This window comes from Macaca mulatta, chromosome 20 (assembly GCF_049350105.2).
Source record: "Macaca mulatta isolate MMU2019108-1 chromosome 20, T2T-MMU8v2.0, whole genome shotgun sequence".
NCBI lineage: Eukaryota > Metazoa > Chordata > Mammalia > Primates > Cercopithecidae > Macaca > Macaca mulatta.
Genome location: NC_133425.1, coordinates 3847263 through 3870572, shown reverse-complemented (window position 1 = coordinate 3870572; position 23310 = coordinate 3847263). Strand labels below are relative to the sequence as shown.

The window sequence follows — 23310 nt, the reverse complement described above, 5'->3', positions numbered from 1 at the left end:
GGACCCTGGCCTTAGGGTTGCTCGGCCACACACCAGCTGCAGTGGGACAGGGTCCCGCAGAGCGCAGGGAGGCCCTGGAGGGTGCCGGTGTGGGAGGGTGGCGGCGTCCAGCAGGCATGAGAGTCTTTGAGAGAGACTGCAGGGCCGGTGCGGGTCACGGGAGGGGAGAGTGGAGAAGCGCCAGCCAGGGAGCCACTGGCAGTGTGGGGGGAGGATGTCCAGGGAGCTGACGACAAGGGTTGGTGAGAAATCTGAGGTGCTGTCTAGGGTGGCTGGGAGGTAGATGGCAGGCTGAGAAGCAGCATCAGAGTCTGGAGTTTGAAGTCTAGGGAGCAGTTGTGTGGAATCAGGGTGGGGCTGGGGTTCCTCCTGCCTCGGGCCAGTCAAGTGCTGCTGAGGGCTGGAGTCAGCTTCGGCTGCTGGTGCCCTCGTGAGTTGACAGGACCACAGGAGTCCCACGCTGCCGCTCTCCTGCTCCGCCAGGTTACAAGGGGCCACCTTCCTGGAGTGAAGTGAGCCACTCTGAGAGAATGAATGATTCTGGTTACGGCAGTTCTGGATGTCTGAGCTTGACAGCTTCAGGAAAAACTGTGGGAGGTGGGGCCATGGCACAAACGTGGTGGGTGGGTGGAAGGGTTCTGAGCACTCACTCAGCATCCTGGCCGCCTCCAGGCTTTTTCGGTTTTGTTCTTTTAACTTTTTCAACCAGCAGATACTGAGTTCTCTTTTTATTATTATTCAGTTATTCTTTAAAATAGAGATGAGTTCTTGCTGTGTTGCCCAGTCTCGTCTTGAACTCCTGGGCTCAGGTGATCCTCCCATCTCGGCTTCCCAAAGTGCTGGGATTACAGGCGTGAGACATGGCGGCCGGCCGGATACTGAGTTCTTAGCATGGCCAGAGACTGCTTTAGGTCAGAGCTTCCCAACTGGACTGATTCTGCTCCCCTGGGAACACTTGGCCCTGTCTGGACAGTTTTAGTTGTCACAGCTGGGGCAGGGGTAGGGCTGGCACCCAGCGGGGGAGGGGAGGATGAGCTGCTCAGCATCCTGCGATGCAGTCCCTCCCACAGGTGGGGGCGCGACGTACCCGGCTTTCAAAGTGCGTGTGGTCACCACTTAAGAGCTAGCGTTTCTTTTGTTTGTAGATTTTACATGAGGACCCATGGCATGGCCCAGCAGGAGCTGCTCAAGCCCCATCCTAACAGGCTTCCTGAGGACACATCAGCCCAGCTGGGCACCTGGAATTACGGGCAGAGGGGCCCTGTCGAGGGGGCTGATGTGTGGACTAAACACCTGCACACGTCACCCCAGGCACCCCAGGCAACCTCGAGTGACTTCCAGTGACTCGCCAGGTACGGAGTGCTGGTTACATACAGCTCAGTGCACGTCTGTGCCGAGGCTCTGGCATGTTAGGGTTTGGAGCTGGTATTTTCCCTCCAAGCCTGGAGGCAAACTATTCCTGCTGGGAACCTGCTCACGGCCACGCCACTGGGTGGGGTGCTGTGTGGGGCTCAGGCCTGCAGCCTTGTGCATATGTCTCAGTCACCTGGCACCTCAGTTTACCCCATTCAAAGGGAAGACTGTGGCTGGCTGAGAGGGTTACTTCCAGCTCTTCCTAAAGACTGCCATCCGTAATGTGCCGCATTTAGGGACTGCACACCTCCCTTAAGAGACTTAAGAGCAGATTCCACAGGTCCAGCCTCAGGGCTTCCTCATGGGTGGTCTCCAGAGGAACCCACACATGGGACATGGCAGCTCAGGACAACATCCCGCCACCTACATAGCACAGGGCCACGCAGGATAGAGACGAGAGCCTCAGAGTCACAGGCTTCCCAGCCCTGCACGGGTCCCGCACAGCCCCCTTGTCCAGCACCGAGGGCGAGTGGCCGCGTCGGAGGCGGGTTAGAGGCGGGCCAGCGAGCCCAGGCGGTTTGTGTCTAGCGCCTGTTTCTGAGCCAATCCCACTAGGGGTAGACTGAGATAAAGTGAAGCCTGGACTCAAACCGCTCCATGGCAGAACACAAGGGGCTGCCCAGGCGACCAGAGAGAGCGCATATGAAAGATATTGCCTGCCAAAGAGACAGGAGTGGGCAGCGTGGGTCACAGTCTCAGAGCGGGAGCAGGGCTGGGCCACAGCTCCCGTCACACAGTCTCAGAGCGGGGGCAGGGCTGGGCCACAGCTCCCGTCACCCTGCGCCCCGCGTGAACTCGGAGGAGGCAGGCAGATGCCGAGGCCCAGAGACCCAGAGCAAAAACGGAGTGAGACGCTGCCCAGTACAGACCGATGCACAGACACGGACGCCGGGGAGCAGGGCCACGCCTGCACGCAGGTGCCCAGAAACCCTCAGTCTTCATGGCAAGGCCTCGGGCTGTTCTGAGCCAAGCCAGCACTACAGCACACAGGCAGGCCAGCCTGGGCCCACGCGTGTGGGTGCCGTCCCTGCACCACCACCACTCAGAATGGAACACGGCAGCTGGCAGCAGCAGGCACGGTCCAGGTGATGGCACAGATACCACCCTTGGGCTGTCCCTGAGGGAGAGCAGGCCAGGGAACCAGGGCCCTGAGCCACACCGTGGGCATCACCGGGCATGTGCCTCACACACCTGCTCAGACCACCTCAGTCACAGCAGGGAGGAGCCCCTCGCCCCCTTGTGTCGCCAGCTGGAGCCTGCACAGAGGGAGCCCTCCAAGGAGCTGCAGCCGGGGAGGACCCCACAGCCACAGGGTCCCCAGACCTCCCTGTCCGGCAGCTGCGCTGCTGCCCGTGGCCTCAGCACCAGAACGTAGGCCCCAGCTTCAGAGTACAGGGCCTGCTCCTCCCTGGGGGCCCAGGCTGCAGGCATCTGCGTCTTTTTTTTTTTTTTTTTTTGAGACGGAGTCTCGCTCTGTAGCCCAGGCTGGAGTGCAGTGGCCGGATCTCAGCTCACTGCAAGCTCCGCCTCCCGAGTTCACGCCATTCTCCGGCCTCAGCCTCCCGAGTAGCTGGGACTACAGGCGCCCGCCACCTCGCCCGGCTAGTTTTTTGTATTTCTTAGTAGAGACGGGGTTTCACCGTGTTATCCAGGATGGTCTCGATCTCCTGACATCGAGATCCACCCGTCTCGGCCTCCCAAAGTGCTGGGATTACATGCTTGAGCCACCATGCCCGGCCGCATCTGCGTCTTAAGTGGAGCCCGTGGCACCTTTGTCAGGCCCTTGCCCCCAAAGCTAAGGCACCTATGCTCAAAAGTCGGCTTACCTTCCTCCGCGAGGTCTTTGTTAATCACCAGTTTGCCATGTCTCAGGTAGTTCAGCACGGGCCCAAAATAGGTGGGGTCTCTGTCGATTAAATAGGCACCTGTTTCGTCCTAAAGAGAGCAGAGCACGGTGAGTCCTCTGTGAGAAGCTGACAGTTCCTGCAGGTCCACCAAGGCCCGGTCACATCAGGAGGCTTCAGAGGCACCAGGTGACCCAGGCCTCTCCCCAACAGACCTGAGCCTGCAGCATCTCGGGAAACCCCTGACAGTGTGGCCACGTCTTGCCGCCTACAGCCTAACCCTGACCAGCCACCATCCCAGGTCTAGGTGAGTTTTAAGTCTCTCCGTATGGAGACAGCCTGGCTCTGTGTACTCCAAGGTGAGGCCACTGTGCCCTGGACCTCTGTCCTCACAACTGCAAGACCTCTAGGAAAACACACATGAAAACCTCACCCAGATCCTCTCCCTGGGATGCCCTCGTGGGCAGGGCAGGGGCCTAGGGCTCAGCCTCTGAAGGACACCCCTGATGGCTACCAGCCTGGGCCTGCCCTCCTTGTGCCCAAGTCCTCCCTGGCCGACATCCAGGACTGGGGGTCAGGGGCTCTCTGCCAGGGGTGGAGAGGGCACCTTGCAGCAGGGGCAGCTGCCAACAGGTGCCGAGCCAGCAGCGAGGGAAGCTCATAGTGATCTGCACTCAACAGCATCCGGGGCTTTCTCTGAGATCCTCACTCACCACACAGAGCCCTCGCCCCGGCTCAGTGCTCACGGAGGCCGAGATGTTTACAAACAGACCCCTCGGAAGGTGTCCTCACGCACCTGGGTGGGGGGCCCCTGAAAGGCACTGCCCCTGCTGCTATCACGGTCACCTCAATGTGGGCAGACGCCCTCTGAGGCCCGGGGTGCCCCACACATCACACCTGGCAGCCCCTTCCACCAAGCACAAGAGGCCCAGTGGCCCAGCTGTGTGAGTACAAGATGGGCGCCCAAGCGCCCCAGGCAGCCCCTGTGGGGGAGACAGAAGAGGCAGTTTCTGTCACCTTATCCAGACCCAGGCCTGCTTGTCGGCCATACATCTGACGGGGGGACTGCGAAGCCAGCATGGCCCATCTTCCACACGGACTCAGACCTTCGGTGTGGCTCTGCTGGGGCAGCTCCCGCCTCCCCCAGTCCTGCTCTCACCTGCGAGTCACTCCCACAGGGGCTGGTGCCTGCGGGCGCCCTGGAGAGCGGGGAGCTGAGACCTCCATTCAGAAACACCGGGCAGCCTCCCAGGCAAGGCCCAGGGCCAAGCACCGGCGAGAAGCAACCCCACACCCCAGTCAGGGCAGGAGCAGCCCCCTCCCCCAGAGGGGCTCCTGTGGGGCCTTGGGCAGGTGCTGGCCACGGGAACGCCAAGTTCGGCGATACGGGGAGGCCGAAGGTGTCTCCACCACAAAGCACAGGGCCGCGCTAGGACCCTGTTTTCATCCATGGACAAATTCTGCCATTTGGGTGCTAGGACCTAGTGGTTTCAAGAGATTTTCCCCAAAGTCCACTACTGCAAACCTGTAAAAACCTGCTCTTAGATCAGAGGAACAAAACTGAGTTTCGCGGCTGAGATAAAATCAACTAGGGCTCCGGGCATGGGGGTGCTGGACCCGGAGCCTCAGTGGGCCCCTACTCCTCAAGTTGACCTCAACTCCACACAGACCTGACCCCATCCTCCTCCTCCACCCTCCCCAAGAACACTCCAGCCAGAGCTGCCCACCCCACAGGCCCTGCCTCCTGGGCTTGCCCCTGACTTTCCCCAACCCTCCAGACTCCACAGCTCTTAAGCAAGGGCCAGATCCCAGGAAGAGGACGCTGGGTGGTCCTGCCCAACTGGTAAAAAATGGCCCCCATTTCCCACAGAGGGGTCCAAGTCTGGCAAGGTGGCCAGTGCTGCCACCCGAGTCTAGGGTTCGTCCCCGCCCCACCCCCATACAGAGAGAATGGTGGCCGCATGACATCCGCACACCAGTCAGCTCAGGAATCATTCATGGCTCAGTGCTCCCTCGACAGACCACTGGTGGGAGGTCAGGAAAGATCAGATAGTGTGCCGAGGCTCGCCTCTGCCCAGGACAACCCCAGAAAGCCCCCCTCTCAGCCATGGAGGCCTCCAGGCCTGGCCTCAGTGCAGGCTTAAGGCCCGGCCACCCCAGGCCTAAGTTTATGAGCAAAATGTGGAGGAGACCAGCTCATGTAGCTCAGGGCCGCCATGAGCGCCAGGGCACCCAGCCTGTGGCAGGACCTGGGCACTGAGCCGTGACCTCTAGGCCAGGACAACCCACCATGCACTTCTCGGCCCCTGGGCCAGTGCAAGAGGAGAAGGAAGCCTGCTGGGCACCCCCAGACACAGAAGGCCGCCCCAGCCCTGCAACTGGAAGGATGAAGGCTGGAAGGAGGGTGGGGCGGGGACGGCCATCAGTTAAAACTGCACAGCAGGACAGAGGAACAGGCCTGACGACTCAGCAGGGCACTCTGGGCAAACTGGCAATGGCCTTGGTGCACTCTTTTGAGGCTTTCAGGGGGAGATTTCCACATCTATAGGAAGTGCTGGGGTCTTAAACCAAGACTCCCAAATCCCACCAGGGTTCAGGTCTCCCTGAGGCCTGACTCGCATCCATGCACATGCAGGGTCTTGGTGCTCTGAGCTCGGGTGAGCCATGTGCTCCAGATGGGCCTAGTGCATGCGGAGTCTACTCATGGCACCAGCCCAGGCCCAGACAGTGCCCAGCTCAGGCACAAGGACCTGGGCAGCTCACTGCCGGTGTCGGGGATGCGGCTCAGTAGCTTCCACCCTGATGCAGAAACAAAAATACGGAACATGGGAAATATAAAAACAAAATATTCAGGATATACTCCTAGGCTCACAGAGACAAAGGCAGCAAGGTCACCTCAAGGATATTTAGAACAGCACCTGGGCCATCAGCGGCACCTGCCCAAAGAAGGAACGATGCCCTGGCTTCTAAGATGGGTGAGGAGAGGCAGCCAGGAAGCCAGGGAGATGCTGCAGGCTGGGCGTGGGGGTGCTCTTCTTCCTGTCTTTCCCGTGCGTCCCATGGCTTACGCAACCCGTGGTTGCGCGCGATTCTCAGGAAGATTCGTGGTGGGTTTTTTTTGGTAAAAGCCCTAATTGGCTGGGCTTGGTGGCTCACATCTGTAATCCCAGTACTTTGGGCGGCCAAGGTGGGTGGATCATGAGGTCAGAAGTTTGAGACGAGCCTGGCCCACATGGTGAAACCGTCTCTACTAAAAACACAAAAATGAGCTGTGTGTGGTGGCTCGTTCCTATAATCCCAGCTACTCAGGAGGCTGAGGGAGGAGACTCGCTTCAACCTGGGTAGCAGAGGTTGCTGTGAGCCAAGATTGTGCCATTGTACTCCAGCTTGGGCAACAAGAACAAAACTCTATCTCAAAACAAAAACCATAATTAAGACTGTTTTCTTAGCAAGTCATCTTCCCCGCCCCTCGCTGAACTGGCATCTGACCCACTTGTGGCTGGGCCCAAGCTGGCTGGGTTGACCCACCCATCTCCAGGGGTCGCAGCCTTCAGCCAGAGCCACGGGCTGTAGGCAGGGCAGGGTGGTTTCCAAACTACAGAGGAGAAGGGGGATCCTGGCCATAGCGAGAGCAGGAGCCAAGGTTGGCTCCTGGAGAGGAGCACACTGGAGGCAGTGCTGAGCCGGGGGCACACAGTCTCAGGAGATGGAGGAAGATCCTGCAGACAAAGCTGAGTGCTTGCCCACTCCCGAAGTCCACAGGACGACCACAGACGGATGTCTGTTCAGGAGAGAAGTGCTCAGAGAAGGCTGATAACGAGCCTGGCCACTCTGCTCATCTCACCAGACTCTGGCTGCACCTCTCCACCATCCATGCTATCGCCCAGCAAGCAAAGCACCAGGGGCAACATGGGGGTACACCAGCCCCCAAGGGACAGGTCCCTAATACAACCACCAGCCTTGAAAATGGCAGTGAAGGGCTGGGTACAGTGGCTCATGCCTCTAATCTCAGCACTTTAGGAGGCCAAGGAAGGCAGATCATTTAAGGTCAGGAGTTCAAGACCAGCCTGACCAACTACTACAAATACAAAAATTAGCCGGGCATGGTGGAGGGTGCCTGTGTAATCCCAGCTACTAGGGAGGCTGAGGCAGGAGAATCGCTTGAACCCGAGAGCCCCCCTGCAGTGAGCTGAGATTGTGCATTGTACTCCAGCCTGGGCGATACAGCGAGGCTCCGTCTCAAAAAAAACCAAAAAAACCGCAGTGAGGAATGAGGGTGGAGACTGGCAAACTCTCACGCCAGATGCTGAACGGAACATAATCCTGCTGCTGCCCACTGCTCCCGCAGCTCCGCACAGAGGCTCGGTCAGCCCTGCGGCTCTCAGTCACTCCCAGTGCTCGGAGACACGTGCCACCAGAGGGGACGAAATCAAGAGGGGGAGGTGCCCTGAGCCAACTCTGCCAAATTGCCCCACAGAAATCTAGACGCGAAGGCATAGAATTTTCTGTGCACCACCATCTGCAATCAACCTAATTAGAAATACTGAGTTTTTACTCTGAAATTATCCAATCTCGCACACAAAAGCTTCACCTCTACTCTCTCTTCTGTTTTGTTTTATGCAGATGTGTGGTGTCTTTGGCCCACGAGAGGCCTTTGATGTCACCAATTACTAATGGGGAAACTGAGGCCAGAGAGCAAGGAGGCTTGTCCAAGGCACCCAGATTCGGAGAGCTGGGAGGGGGGGGCCCTGCGCCCTGGTCGCCAGGCCTGCTGCCTCGCCACTACCCCTCCCTTCCATTGCTTCTGGGCCTCACCCAGCACAGAAACTGGAATTTGGGAGGTCCGTGCCCCACGCATGACTCAAAGCTTAGTGAGAAGCAGACGTGTGTGGTCTCATGACCTGGCCCTTCACACGAGGTCCAGCGGCTTCTCTGGGAAGAAACATGCTTCAGGTGCACCACGGGGGGTCTTGCCAAGCTGAGGTCGCTGCAGGGTCCTGCTCTGCTCGGCAGGAACTGGAGCCCTCTTAGGAGCAGGGGTCTCAGGTAATTTTTTTGTATTTTTAGTAGAGGCAGGGTTTCGCCACGTTGGCCAGGCTGGTCTGAAACTCCTGACTTCTGCTGATCCACCCGCCTCGGCCTCTCAAAGCGCTGGGATTACAGGTGTGAGCCACCATGCCCGGCCCCTACTCCAACTATTTTATGAGACAGACTGTACTGCTACTTTACCTTCATGTTCTGAGTTTCAGTTTTACCATTTGGAAATCAAACCTGGTTAAATGGAGGATGATGAAAAGAGCAAGCATAACATAGATACATTATGCCTCCCCCAAAGAACTGATTCCTACAGTAAAGCTTTTTTTTTTTTGAGACAGAGTCTTGCTCTATCGTCCAAGCTGGAGTGCAGTGGTGTGATCTTGACTCACTGCAACCTCTGCCTCCCGGATTCAAGCGATTCTTCTGCCTCAGCCTCCGGAGTAGCTGGGACTACAGGCACCTGCCACCACGCCCAACTCATTTTTTGTATTTTGACTAGAGACCGGGCGTCACCATATTGGCCCGGCTGGTTTCCAAAGAGATCCACCTGCCTTGGCCTCCCAAACTGTTGAGATTACAGGTGTGAGCCACCGAGCCCAGCCCATAATTTTTATTTTATTTTTTTTATTTTTTTTATTTTTATTTATTTTTTTTTTTTGAGACGGAGTCTCGCTCTGCTGCCCAGGCTGGAGTGCAGTGGCCGGATCTCAGCTCACTGCAGGCTCCGCCTCCCGGGTTCACGCAATTCTCCTGCCTCAGCCTCCCCAGTAGCTGGGACTACAGGCGCCCGCCACCTCGCCCGGCTAGTTTTTTGTATTTTTTAGTAGAGACGGGGTTTCACCGTGTCAGCCAGGATGGTCTCGATCTCCTGACCTCGTGATCCGCCCGCCTCGGCCTCCCAAAGTGCTGGGATTACAGGCTTGAGCCACCGCGCCCGGCCCATAATTTTTAACAAAGTCTTAAGGAACTGTAAAATAAAGGGATGAACCACCTTAACTGTGCTAAAGTTAATCAGCTCTGAATCAAGTGCTCCAGTGCTGAATAGACAGACATTGCCTCAAAGAACCCAATTGACAAGAGCAATTTAAAATCTAATTTCACATACAAAACAAGAATGCTTGAGTAGAAAGGCAAGGGAGTGACCACTAAGCCCTGCTATTTAAAAAGAAAAACCAAAGAGTAAAACATACACCCACCCTTATGAAAGGAAAATCACAGCTAACAAAAGCCTATACTGTCATTTCCTGGGAGTCAATTCTCTGAGGAGACGGCTTGGTCAAATGAGCAATGGAAACAGTTGGAAGTTGTGGGGAGAGTCAGGAGTGTTGGCATCTCAAACCCTCATTTCTACCCACAAGGCGGCCTTAGCAGTAACTCCAGATTCTCTTTTCCTGATCATGGTCATGCCATGCTGAGAATGGTCTCAGTCAGGCTTCTCAAACTTGAAGAGGGATCCCAGCCTTTCTGGGAAGGCTCATGCATGGCAAATGTTGGCTGCCATGGCACAAAGTCAAGTGCAATCATGTAAACTCAACTGACAGACCCAGCAAAGTTAGTGTAAGGCTTGTGAACTGCCTTGAAGAAACAGGTAACAACTTCTTCAGGCTTTTTTTTTTCTAAGTTTCAATCCTGCACAACTCCCAAGACACTCTTCCTCGGCTCTACAACTCTTAAAAAAGGTAATAAAAGGTTTCTATTGCCATCTGCCCAACAGCATGAGCATTTCGCTTGATGAAAGACAAGCGGCAAACTAACCTGGAAATTCCTGTCTTTTTGCGAAGACAGTGAGAAAACTAAGCTAATTAGAAAGCAGACTGAGGCCGGGCGCGGTGGCTCAAGCCTGTAATCCCAGCACTTTGGGAGGCCGAGGCGGGCGGATCACGAGCTCAGGAGATCGAGACCATCCTGGCTAACGTGGTGAAACCCCGTCTCTACTAAAAAATACAAAAAACTAGCCGGGCGAGGTGGCGGGCGCCTGTAGTCCCAGCTACTGGGAGGCTGAGGCGGGAGAATGGCGTGAACCCGGGAGGCGGAGCTTGCAGTGAGCCGAGATCGCGCCACCGCACTCCAGCCTGGGCGACACAGCGAGACTCCGTCTCAAAAAAAAAAAAAAAAAAAAAAAAAAAAAAAAAAACAGACTGAAAGATCCCCTACCTGGCTCTTCCTGGACAACCCTAAAGCAACCCTTAACATGAGCAAAATTCCCTTCAAATAATCATACTATACACTACGGATGCATCTTCTAAGAGGTGCTGAGTGGGTGATGCGTGCTGTGGATGGAGAGGATGGAGCGCCAACTCTCTAAATGCAAGTCACCGGGAAAAAGAGGCCGCCCATGTCAACCCACGCCAGCGTTAATTCAAACGTCCAGAATGTGAAAGGACAGACCAACAAGGGTTTCTTCTAGAGCCAGCAAGTACCCTAGGACAGAGAAGAGAAGGCGTTCACACACCCTGGGCAAAAGAACCTACTGAGAAAAAGAAGAATCACAGCAAAGGGACGCCGAGCCGCCTCCACCGAAAAGCAAAGACCGCGAGGTAGAGACACCCCAAGGTGAAGTGACTCAGTATCCTCGAAACAGTGGACGCCAGCGCGCGATCCTCGCCCTCCCCTCCCAGGGTAGGGGGTCAGGGGAAGCTGGGGACGAGATGGCGACAAGGGAGCGTGGGCTCGAAGCCGGAGGAGAGTCGCCCGCTCCCGCTGAGGTCTCCTCCGCGCAGAGCAGGGCGTGTGCGGCGGCCACAGGCCCGGACGGCCCAGACCCTTTCGGCTGCCCCGCGCGGCTCTCACCTTGTCGGAGTCCGGGTCGGGTTGGCCTGGCACAAGCGGTACAGGAAGGATTTCGGGTCCCAGCACAGCGTCTGCCGAGTAGTGAGGAAGTAGGGGCCGCTGACGTTGAGTCGGACCCTGTTGGACACGCTCAGGGTTGCTGTGCCAGGGCGTGAGCCCCGCCTTTAAGGGCGGCACAGGCAGCCACCTCAGCCCCGCCCCGAGGTCGTCCCGGGCCGGTGGGAGGAACTCCGCAGGAGCTAGCAGTGATTCTCCGCCACGATTCCAGTAAGCCCCGCCACAGCTCCGCTACACCGGAAGGTCCGGCTTTCAACAGCGTCCTCTGCGTTCTCTCCCGCCCACAGGTCCGCCCTTATAGAACGCCCGCGGCAGCGTCACGTGGCAGGCAGAAGTTCCCACCCGGAAAAGCAGCAGGCTGGGCCCGCTTCCGGCGGGAGTGGAACCGGGTTTGGGGCGCCAACGCTAGAGGGCACTGGCAGCGAACCACCCCCAACCGCGCCCCCACTCCGTGAGGGGGTCAAAGGAAGAGCCACGCCAGCAAACCTCTACACTCTACATGCTTTTTATTACAAGACTACTGAGCATACGAGGAAAATTCATCATCTGGTAACTACACCTAAAGCACATATATTTGGGAAAAAAAAAAAGAGATTCATTAAATTATATGATTAAATCACTGACCCAATAGAAAATTTATATAATAAAGCCAGAAAAAAAGTTGTAAAATATAGTTTACAATAATTATTCACATTCAAGGCTGTACATCAATACATACAACAACGTGGCCCCGAACATGAATTCAATCCAAATAATTCATATATTAGAATTTAAATAACACAGACTGAACTAGAGGCCAACAATAGCCAGCAAATAACCTTATATAAGAATAAAAATACAAAAGTGTATATCCTAATATCATTGCATTGTTTTCATAAGTCTCTTAATTTTTGCTTTGCCTGTACATCACAGTTACAGCTACAGACCAGGTAGAGATTACGCATGTTCTGACTGCCACCCGCCTGAAAGACGTACTCGTCATTTCTCCTATTTTATGTTGTGAAGGAACAGCTACAGCAGCTCTAAATACTGTAACAATTAAATTTTGCCAACGTCCAACTTACAGTCATAATAGAGGCTTTTACCAGCACAATGACCCCTATTTGTAGTCATTCTGCCAGATGGTTAGGCTACGTGGGTTACACGGCTAAAAAAAGGTCTGCCTTTTGTAAAAAGTTCCCTGTACGTAGTTTGGTGTTTCTTCATATTGAAGAAATGAGTTATGGGGAAAATTCAGGTACACACATAGGCTCGTTCAGTTGTGCTCACCACAGCCATAGCAACAGATCAAAGTGCTCTTTGTTGGAAACAGCTTCCTCCTCACATCAGTTCTCCACAGGCAGCCTCATCTACAACCCTGCAATTTTGGGCCAGAAGTGGTGGCCCCTCAGAGGCTCTGAAGTGCCTCCAGCCCCAATTCAGGCACTTGCCACGTGTGCTGCGTAAGAAGGGACCCCACCCAGTGAGTCAACATAGGTTCATGTCAGGTTTGAGTTTGAAAATAACTGGGGAAAAGTGTATGACAGCATCTTCCACAACATAGTACCTTCACCATATTCTCACAGCAGCTGCGCTCTGAAGTCCCAGCAGTGAGCACCCCGGCTTTGTGGACCAGCCAGGCAAGGGGGCTTCAGGCTTCAGAGGAGGGCAAGAAACCAAATTCTGTGCTATTTGGCCATACTCTCTGGTAGAGTGAAGCAGCACTGAACGCGGTGCCTAGAAAAACCTCCTGCATGTTCCCCCGTACAAGCAATGGACCCCAACTAAAGTGGAGAAATAAAAATCCAACCAAATTTAGGTGGTCTGGACTTGCCGCCAGCCAGGCAATCTGCAATACTGTGGGCAGGGAGTGGGGAAGAGACGGCCTGAAATCTACACCAGCTGGGACAACCACGCCCTACAATGAAAAAGCCAGCCTGGCTGCCGGGCTCTTCTGAACCACTAAGGCCTGAAGCAGGGGCAGGAGCGGGGAGACAAATGCACTCGGAAAACCCAATCAGCGACATGGTTTTTTTCAAGTAGAGGCTTTGCTCTGCTACTGATTCCAAATGGCCTAATGTACTTTCTGAGTCTATAAACTTAATTACAAATCACTCACTAAGCATGTGGCAAGGTCAGTTCAACACTTGTTATCTCTGCTGACTGTGCAGATGCAAATTCAGTACCATTGTGGACACAAAGTACAAGATTCTGAAAATACTGCCAAGCCCATGAAAGCCACAGCAGCAGGGATGGCAGAGAGCTGACATGCAGGCGGAGCCAGGTTCTTGCAACGAAAACAAGGAAACTGGCTCTTGGAAAAAATCGGCCACAAATGGATTGCAGCAATGACATCCTCTTAGCATTTAAATAAAGAGCGGTCTTATTCAGACATTCTTTGGAACACACACAGTTTATCAGAAACTGATTTGTTCAGAATCTGCAGGACACAACTAAGGTGGTTCTGCTACTGGAACTCTGAGCATCTAAACATAAGGTTGAGAGAGAGACAGAAAAATATATTTAAAATGAACAAACTCTTTGACCTCAAAATACCACTTTTAGGCATCTAAGGGGGGAAAAAAGTAAGAAATCAGAAGATTTTAAGGATATTCATCACAGCATTATTTAAATAGTGGAAAAATCAGAAACCGTCTAAATATTTTACAGTAGGGAAATGGTCAGATAAATCATAGTAAATGGACAACTAAACACTACAATTGTTAAAAACGTGTTTCTGAGAAACTCATGACATGGGAAAATGCTTAGAATATCAAGTGAGAAGACGATGCAAACAGCGTGTGTCGGATGTTCCCAATTTAGTTGAAAAAGTGAACAAATGGCGGGGCAGGATATAGGCCAAAATGCTCACAGTGGTCTTCTCTGGGCGGCGAGCCTACAGCTGATCTTGTCAGAGACAAATGTCAGTTCTGAGTCACCCAGAGCCCTGTGCTGGTGCCTGGGGGTCTGTGCCATGGGAGTCTCCACAATTCCTTTGGGGAAGGGCCGCAAATCCCACAGTGTGTCCCAAGAGGGCTGGAGTAGGCGGAGTCCCCAGCGGCTGTGGCATGACCAGCCATCTCTCTCAAAAAGAATTGTTAACAAGCCTTCCGCAAGTTAAGGTTCCACGTGGTAGCCGTGGTGCAGAGCCATTTCACTACGGTGGAGAGACTTGTGCTCCACACCAGGACTGCCCACCGCCCTGGCTGCGGCCAAAGAGGGGAGAAAAGAATCCCTCAGAAGCCAGCCCCCAGCTGCGTCCCAGAGAAAGGCAAGGCACCTGGGGCACCTAGGCCGGCAGCGACCACAGCCTCCCTCCCCTCCCCTTTGTGCCGAGAAGCCACAGAGTGTGGTCCTGACATTCCACCTGTCCTTGCCCACGTGTGGGGAGGCACATGGCCCCAGGTCTATTAAACAGCAGGTGAAATCTTCCTCACCTTGGATAAACCCACAACTGTAATTCCATGTAAGCACGTCTGTGTGGACACACGGTACCCCACGTTCCACCGTAGAGTGTAAGGCACCTGCATGCCAGGTGATGGCTCTAAGGATGTGCTGGATAAAACTGGAGTTGACATGAGCAAGCGCAGGGTAAAGAGAGAAAACACACGAGCCTTTAAAAAGGTAAGAGAAAGGGGCTGGGTGAGGAGAAAGGTGACCCACAGAAGGACTTGGCTGTCATGAGCTCAGGCAATGGCATCATCAGCTGTCAGCTGCCAGCTCTGGCTCTGAGCCCCTAGTTCTGTGGCTTTGGAGGTTAAGATGGAGCTTGTCAGTGACGCCCAGGAGGTGGTGGTTCTATCCAGAGGAAGAACACACGGGAGTCTCCCCAAGCAGCCCAGCCGAGTGCTCCAATTAAAGCCACGTCCCTGCTCCCCTTGTTTCCCTATAACCAGACGCCCTGAGACGTCTTTCCTGTGCCTGTACGTGCAGTTAGGAGGGTTAGGAAGCCACTCTCCTACACGGAGACACAGGACGTTCTGAGATGGATAAAAGAGCTGATAAGAAGGAGTAAGCCTGAACAGAAATTCCTGAAAGGACCAAGAGAGACTCCCCAACACAGCCAAGCCTTTCCAAAAGCCAGCAGGAGGAGAGAGGACTTGACTCCGGCCACAGGCCCAGGGCAACGTGCTGGGCCCCGGAGCGTCCTGCTCCCTGGGGCGCCCCAGGGTAGGTGTGGCCCAGCTCGTCCCAGCTCACCGTGACAGGCTCACGTGCAGCTCACACACAGTAGCAGCCAAGGCCCAGGCAGAAACCGCAGGCAGGGCCTGGGGAACATTTCTGCCCCGTCCAGGCTCCCATCTGCACTTGCCTAGCTAAAAAGAGCCACTCTCATCATTAGCAGTGTGAAAAGGACACCTTCCCTCTCAGTTTGGACCTGGCCGGGCACACAGGGTCACTGCTGAGTCATCTGTGATTTTGGGGGTAGGGACCAGGGAGGGTGGACACAGTTGAGTCAGAGGCAGGTCTGTGGGCAGCGATGTCTGCCTCTCCCCCACGGGACTGAGGGCTGCCCTCCAGGGACAACCTGGGCAGGGAGAGGAGGACCCGGACCTGCCAGGCCAGCAGAAGCAGTGTCTGCCTGGGGAGCAGCTAGGCAAAGGGCAAATGCATCTGGCCTATCTGTGCTGTACAGCAGGGAAGGCCACCAAAGCATCAAAGGGAAACAGCCCCAAAACCGGCAGAGGAAAGTAGACCAGCAAGCTGGGGTTGAAGTGTCCTGTTCTCGCCTCCTGTGCAACAGCAACTGGCAAAGTCCACTCTTTATGGGGCCAGATGAGCAGGCAGCATGAGAAGGCTGTGAGATTTTTGATGCAGAGATGTAGAAACTGAGTGGGCTCTGAGAAGTTTTAGCCACAGCACAAAAGGGGTGTGTGTGATGGTGGTGCCTGCACTCCCTGGTGTGCTCTGCAGGAGAATCACCCTGGGTCTGCTGAGGCCAGGGTTCTCTCAGACCCTACTTCACTGACTGGGGAGGCCTGGACATTTAAACCGTTTAGTAGGTCCTCAGGCCTCGCTCCTCCAGACACAGGTCAGCAGGCCCTCTCGGCTCTGGCTGGATTCTCCAAGGCACCTCCTGGCCCCACCCAGGGCTTGGGGCAGGCCTATCTCATGCAGTGAGCTGGCTGGGTACTCGTTGGGCTCACCTCTGACAGTACCGCTCCCAGCATGCGCTCGGCTTCCAGCCCCAGAGACCAACACTGCTAAGTAGGACAAGGGATCCGGAGCCCTCGACGGCACCCTCCACTCGGCAGCCTGCTCCCACACCACTCCAACCCTCCCGCTCCTCACCACGCGAGTCTGCCTGCCGACGCAGCAGGCCCACAGAAAGCCGCCAGAGCCACCACAGGGACGTGCGATGGGCCCGGCCAGGCCTAAGGGCCATACACAGGGAGACGCAAGAAAGGGAGCACATGACAGAAGCACAGAGGCTCCCTCCACAGAGAGGCGCGGCCCCCTGGCAGGGCCGCAGAGGCTCCCTCCCTGGTGAAGAGTTCCAGGACCACAGTGGGAGGGGCAGAAACAGCCAAACACACCCGGTCCCCTTGGCCACAGCAGGACCAGCACACAGTTGGGGCAGGGTGAGCGCATGGTTCGGACTGATGCTAGGAGAAGCTGCTGACACCAGGTCTGTCCACTAGTCTGGGTGGGACTGGGCTGACGTGCACGGAGCTGGGTCCCCATGGCAACGAGGGCACATGGAGGCCTCCACAGAGCACAGAGAGCAAGCAAAGCGACCCTGAATTCCTTTGTGTTTGTTACTGGTTTTGTTCTTTGTGTGGTTGGGTGTGTTTTTTCTTCTTTTCTTTTAAATAAAAATGCTACAAGGTTTCCGCCTCTGCGTTCCCCTTGTGATGGCTGGCAGGTGGTCTGGAAGCGTCCCGGATGGCGGCCAAGCCGCGCTGGGGCAGGTGTCCTGGCAGCGAAGGCAGCCCGGCCACAGGCCACGTCACTGCACAGCGGCATCTGGGTGGCTCTGGTATCGCTGCCTCCAAACTTCCTGGATCTTCCTGCACCACTTGTGTGCGTTCCCGCTGGGGTCCATCAGATAATACGTCCTGTTAGGCTGCAAAGACAGAAGCCATTTAGTGTTCCCGAAGGAGTCCCACCAAAACCCCCACCCCAACCTGGTGCGTTGCCTGCTACCAGCCATTCCGAGTCCTGGAAGCACGTGGGTGTGGTGGTTCTTCACACAAGCAGAAAGCAAACATGCAGGCTGATGACCACACCCCAGTCACCACCACACTGAAACCAAGCACGGGCGTCCCCTGCCCCTCAGGACTGAGCGCTAGTGTGGGCATCTGGGATGTCGGAAAGGGCAAGGCAGCTGCCCCATCCCCGCTGCTCCCTCTGGCCAAGGCCTGTGGCTGCTTCCCACGTGCTACAAAGCCCTCCCATCACCCTGCACACAAGAATCCCTGGGAACAGACTCACCGTGTGGACAAAGAACGTTTTAAAATTCTTGGCCTCTGGTCGGAGTTCTTGTGACCAAGGAATTTCACCTTTCAGGACTTTGTTTACAGGATCCACGTAATATAAATGTGGTCCTTCTGTGAGCAACAACTGTCGTCGTCGTGCGAATAAACCCTGACACCAAAACACACAAAACAGGCCTCAGAGGCCAGTGCTGGCAGCATCTCCTGGAGCCTAGAGGGCTGGGCAGCCCCTCGGAGCTGCTCGGAGCACAGGGCCACCGCCACCACCTGTGCACTCACCGAGGGGCAGGGTACTTCCTGCCCCACCAGGCCCAGTTTCTAAGGTCACAGGGGCTGCAGCTCAGGCCCATCCAGGTCAGGCCCATGGCTCCCCTGGCCCCTCTGCTCTGCCTGGGACAGGAGCCTGCTCTCGGGAACTGGCCTCCACACACCCGCACCAAGGTCCTTGCCTGCGGAGGACACACGGCTAGGAACAGAGGCCAGGAGCCTGCGCTTGGAAGTGGCCCCATGTGAGCACCTGGAGTTGAATATTTTCTAACCAAGCGTTAAAGCTAACCGTTACTGGTTTGTGTTCTGTCTGATCATACTGAAATGCCTGATCTGACGTTCTACTATAGAAGTAATATGATTTATATTTGAAGAAGGTACAAGATGACCAAATAAATATCTGAGCACATCCACACTCCTGCCTGGCTCCACGCAGACCATGTGCTAAGTGCTGGATCCCTTCAATCCATAAAATAAAGAATAACCCTTAAATGGTTTTGAAACACTTCTAAAGCAGTGTGAGAACACTGGCTAAGATATCAGACGTGGCCTCTTCAGCTTGATGGAAACCTCACGACGGGCAGCCCCAGGCTCCCAGGAGTGTGCCGAGGATGCTTGTGTTCGGCCCTAACCACCACGTGTGTGGCTCCACACGGCTTCTCGAGGGGCTCACAGCCTTCCCGAGCTATGAAATCCATAGATGATGTTTGATGCAAATCAAGAGAGGGAAGGATTCCACACCACCAAGCTGCCCTCCCTTGAGCTGGAGTCGGGGAAGATGCAGGCGTGCGTGCAGAGCATCGGGACCACTGACCACTCACCTTCCGCTTATCCACCGGGCCCATCTTTAGTATTAAATTATTTTCTACAAACTGGTGCCTGTGGAAAGAAACAAGAAAGAGATGCTCCCGTGAAAATCACAAACAGAAATTCTCCACGCTCCTCCTGCCACATGAACTCCTCGTGGCCTTGGCCTTCTCCTCACAGAGCCAGCCTCACTTCGGGATGAGCAGAGACCACCACACGTAACCCAGCACACACGCCACTGCCATGCAGAGCCTTAATGTGTATTTGCAACGGAGCCTGCAGATACCAGACACAGTGGCTGTTGTCCCCTCACTGCCAGTGGCATCCACACAGCAGGGAAGAGGTTGGGGAGGACCGTGCCGCAGAAACGGGCAGGTGACACAGTCATTGCTGCCTTAACAAAGCTGTGGTGAGGCGCAGAACTGCCTCCTGAAAGGTGGCTGCCCGTGGAGTCAACAGCTGGATGAGATGATCACCCTCAAGTTACCCCGCAAGCTGGGGCCCTCGATTCAGTGCTCAGGACCCGCAGAGTAGTTTATAATCACAAAGCCCTGAAAGACCCAAGTTGGACTTGCCGTAAGAATATCTCCTCTGGCTTTTCCATCATAGTAAAACACTTTTATTCAGAGATGGCAGAAATTCAAAGAGCAACTTTCAAATACAGGCTTTGATTCGATATACCTTATGAGCAAGCACGCCTCACTTTTGATTCCTGAGACTTCAGAGATTTTTGTTTTTAAAGACAAAGTCTTGCTCGGTCACCCAGGTTGGAAAGCAGTGGTGCCACCACAGCTCACTGTAGCCTCGATCTCCTGCGCCCAAGCCGTTTTCCCACCTCAGCCTCCCAAATAGCTGGGACCACAGGCACACATCACCATGCCCAGCTAATCTTTTTTTCTTTTTTTTATGAGACGGGGTCCTGCTAATGTTGCCCAGGCTGGCCTTGAACTCCTGGGCTCAAGCAATCCTCCTGCCTCAGCCTCCCACAGTGCTGGGATTACAGGTATGAGCCACTACACCTGGCCAATGTATTAATTTATTTATTGATTGATTGCTTGAGATGGGGTCTCACTCTGTCACCCAGGCTGCAGTGCAGTGGTGAGATCTCGGCTCACTGCACCCTCTGCCTCCGGGTTCAAGAGATTCTCCCACCTCAGCCTCCTGAGTAGCTGGAGCTACAGATGCATGCCACCATGCCAAGCTAATTTTTTTTTTTGAGACACAGTCTTGCTCTGTTGCTCCCAGGCTGGAGCGCAGTGGTGCGATCTTGGCTCACTGCAAGCTCCGCCTCCTGGGTTCACACCATTCTCCTGCCTTAGTCTCCCGAGTAGCGTGGGACTACAGGCACCTGCCACCATGCCCAGCTAATTTTTTTTGTATCTTTAGTAGAGACAGGGTTTCACCGTGTTAGCCAGGATGGTCTCGACCTCCTGACCTCGTGATCCACCTGCCTCGGCCTCCCAAAGTGCTGAGATTAAAAGTGTGAGCCACTGTGCTCGCCAGGCTAACTTTTTTGTATTTTTAGTAGAGACGGGGTTTCACCCTGTTGGCCAGGCTGATCTCGAATTCCTGTCCTCAAGTAATCCGCCTGCCTCAGCCTCCCAAAGGGCTGGGATTACAGGCATCAGACACGGCACCTGGCCCCAAGATACTATTTTAATGTCTGCAGTTTACCTCTTTTGGTTAAAGCTAACAGTTACTGGTTTGTGTTCTGTTTGCTCTTACTGAAATTCCTGATCTGAGGTTCTACTATAGAAATAATGTATGTGTGTGGTTGTTTTTTTTGAAACAGAGTCTTGCTCTGTCACCCAGGCTGGAGTGCAGTGGCACGCCATCTTGGCTCACTGCAACCTCTGCCTCCCAGGTTCAAGTGATCGATTCTCCTGCCTCAGCCTCCCAAGTAGCTAGGACTACAGGTGTGCACCACCACGCCCAGCTAATTTTTTGTATTTTTAGCAGAGACGGGGTTTCACCATGTTAGCCAGGATGGTCTCAATCTCCTGACCTTGTGATCCTCCTGCCTAGGCCTCCCAAAGTGTTGGGATTACAGGCGTGAGCCACCACGCCCGGCTAATAATATGTTTTATATTTGAAGAAGGCATAAGACGATCAAATAAATATCCGAGCACATCCACATGCCTGCCTGGCTGCACACAGGGCCAATAGCACTTGTAAGAAGACCTGACTGGCCAAGCTGGGGGCACAGCATCCTCCCCCAGGGCTTACCCAGCCCTACCTCTGACCCACCTAGACCTGGGCAGAGGTGCCCAGGCCTGCCCCAAGAGGGAGGACCCAGGGCCTGGCCTCACACACACCCCATCCTGTGAGTTTGAAGCAAGAGGAGTGTACGGCATGTGGGCAAGTGCAACCCTCCTCTCACACCAGGGACTTCACCATCAACACACACAACGTGGGGATTAAAACAAAGAGAAACAAATCAAGAAGGGTCCTGAAAAGGACATGTGATGAGGAAGACCCGATCCACCACAGCACAGAAAGCACAGAGCACAGAAATGCCTGGAGGGACCACAGAGCTGGCAGGAAGCCACTCTGACAGGCAGGCCTGTGACCAGGAAACAGCGCAGAGGAATAACAAAGGGAAATTCATAATAAACTACACCGGGGCAGGCAGTGTGGGAGGGACAGGGTCCCTTTGAGCCCAGGCTGCTCAGAGCTCTTGCAGGCGGATGAGGATGGAGAAAGCCCCATGGCCTCTCCCATCCTCAGCTTTCACCACACGCCAGCAAGTGCCAGAACAGGTGATGAGATACATGGTTTAAAGTATCAACTCCAAGGAGAGAAAAACCACAAGAACACAGCAGCCCATCCCTGCAAACTGTGTGGGAGGGGCCGTCTTCCTTGCTGAGAGTGAGAGCAGCCGCCCAGCATTGAGCTGCGGGAGCCACGGAAAGAGGACAAAGCCACCTCCACCTAAAAAACCACCAGGACCACAGTTGGGGTGGGAAAGGATTTCCAGATCCAGCCGCCGTGGGCCTCCACCTGCACCCCACAGCAAATTCACAGTGCCACGAGAGGCTTGGAACTCAACAGAAAACTTAGCAAAATGGCACCAACTAAAAATTCCCAGAAGAGGAATTCAAGTGACACAAGAAACTCTCAATGGCCCTAAACGAAGAAATTGAGCTGGGCTGCTCTGCCCTGATCAGCTGGGCATGCCACAGGCATGGGCGTGCAGGAGTGATGCTCCCGCTCGGCACCTGCAGCCTGGGGAGGACTCACTGAGGAAGTGATTCGGAAATAGGACTGAGAAGTAGCCTTGCTTCCAGAAATCCATCCTGAGAAAAAAAAAGGGCACAGGCAAGGAGCCCAGAGGCACTCCCAGCAGTGTCACCCATGCCAGGGACACTGAAGCTCCAGAGTGGCTCAGCGACAGAACACGCCAGCACCTTGGAGAGGCAGGCAAGGGCCCCACAGACAGGCGCCACCCACCCCTGCGCCACCATCACCTGCGAGAGACAATGAAATGGACAACATCCATTCCCCGGTGGCCCAGGGTGCGTGGACAGAGACTGCGGGCAAAGCTCCACTGGTGGCATCGAGAGCAGAGTGTGTGTTCAGCGGATTAACCCCCCAGCTCACAACAGGAAACAGCCCCTTGCTGTCACCTACTTGGAAGTTTCCGTACTTCTAGGAATCACCTTGATTTTTTTTTTTTTTTTTTTTTTGAGACAGAGTCTCACTCTGTTGCCCAGTCTGGAGTGCAGTGGCATGATCTCGGCCCACTGCAACCTCTGCAGTGACAGGTTCAAGCAATTCTCCTGTCTCAGCCTCCTGAGCAGCTGGGATTACAGGTGCCTACAACTAGGCCCGGCTAATTTTTGGTATTTTTAGTAGAGACAGGGTTTTAGTAGAGACAGGGTTTCGCCATGTTGACCAGGCTGGAATCACCTTTTTAATTCAATTTTTTACTATCTCCTGCAGAAAGTCCCCCGCCCTGAGAGCCCTTTCCTCCCCGGGAGGCTGGGTGAGAGCTGAAGACCTGAAGACAAGCCTAACTACTCGCCATGCACACGGCGCTTTCCGAAGGAGCCTCACTCTCATACACCGCATCTTGGCTCCCTCAAAACAGGCAATGCCTCTCCCCACCTCTGCACAGAGGAGGGTGCAGGGCAATCCACAAGGGGTGGCCACAGAAAACCCCCTTTCCTGATGCCAAAGTGCGGGTTCTCACCACCTCCTCCACCCTCCCTCACCCAGACCCCAAAAAGAGCATTGTCAAGGATCCAAGCCCAAGGCCACTAGCAAAGCACCTGCCACGCCCAGGAGAGCCCAGCAAGGAGCCAGAGCTCCGGCGGTGGCTTTCCCGACAGCTTGGAAGGGCTCTCCAGGCTCAGCTTCGCCGCCAGTGAGGGAGGGAACCAGTGGCAAAGGCTGATGGGTCCCAGGTTTCCTCTCCAACCTTCCAGTCCCATGGCCCCTCACACTCTTTTTTTTTTTTTTTTTTTGAGAGGGAGTCTCGCTCTGTCGCCCAGGCTGGGATGCAGTGGCCGGATCTCAGCCCACTGCAAGCTCCGCCTCCCGGGTTTACGCCATTCTCCTGCCTCAGCCTCCCGAGTAGCTGGGACTACAGGCGCTGCCACCTCGCCCGGCTAGTTATTTTTTTGTATTTTTTAGTTGAGATGGGGTTTCACCTTGTTAGCCAGGATGGTCTCGATCTC

At 54.9% G+C, this 23310-nt stretch overlaps 3 protein-coding genes and 1 pseudogene across 8 annotated transcripts in view; 2 read left to right on the top strand and 2 right to left on the bottom strand.

The window, feature by feature from the left end:
- The window catches only part of LOC106996507 (3-phosphoinositide-dependent protein kinase 1-like), a 39746-nt pseudogene extending 36393 nt beyond the window's left edge, over positions 1 to 3353 (top strand). The window contains exon 8 of the transcript XR_003725489.2: positions 1146 to 3353. The product of XR_003725489.2 is annotated as a 3-phosphoinositide-dependent protein kinase 1-like (transcript). The remainder of the gene's footprint in view (positions 1 to 1145) is intronic.
- Positions 1 to 6068, bottom strand: part of ELOB (elongin B) — a 183333-nt gene extending 177265 nt beyond the window's left edge. The window contains exon 1 of the mRNA XM_028840798.2: positions 5112 to 6068. Coding sequence (XP_028696631.2) covers positions 5112 to 5252 — 141 coding nt within the window. The 5' untranslated portion in view covers positions 5253 to 6068. The remainder of the gene's footprint in view (positions 1 to 5111) is intronic.
- LOC144337808 (uncharacterized) lies at positions 2285 to 22845 on the top strand. 2 transcript variants are annotated; one of them, XM_077985322.1, is made up of 3 exons: positions 2285 to 2498; positions 3471 to 3564; positions 22574 to 22845. In XM_077985322.1, exons 1-3 carry the CDS (start codon positions 2285 to 2287, stop codon positions 22800 to 22802), a joined length of 537 nt encoding a protein of 178 aa, XP_077841448.1. In that variant the 3' UTR covers positions 22803 to 22845. The 2 variants fall into 2 exon arrangements, with proteins under 2 accessions (XP_077841448.1, XP_077841447.1); XM_077985321.1 differs by lacking the exon at positions 22574 to 22845 and adding an exon at positions 11429 to 16948.
- PDPK1 (3-phosphoinositide dependent protein kinase 1) overlaps positions 17031 to 23310 on the bottom strand; it is a 74406-nt gene continuing 68126 nt past the window's right edge. For 3 of the 4 annotated variants that reach the window (XM_077985185.1, XM_015125388.3, XM_077985186.1), the window contains 3 exons: positions 18646 to 18703; positions 17556 to 17708; positions 17031 to 17187 (listed from right to left, as the gene is read on the bottom strand). In XM_077985185.1, the coding sequence (XP_077841311.1) occupies positions 17071 to 17187; positions 17556 to 17708; positions 18646 to 18703 (328 nt within the window). In that variant the 3' untranslated portion in view covers positions 17031 to 17070. Of the gene's footprint in view, positions 17188 to 17555; positions 17709 to 18645; positions 18704 to 22323; positions 22346 to 23310 lie in introns of those variants that run through there. The other variant, XR_013411380.1, reaches the window with a different exon arrangement.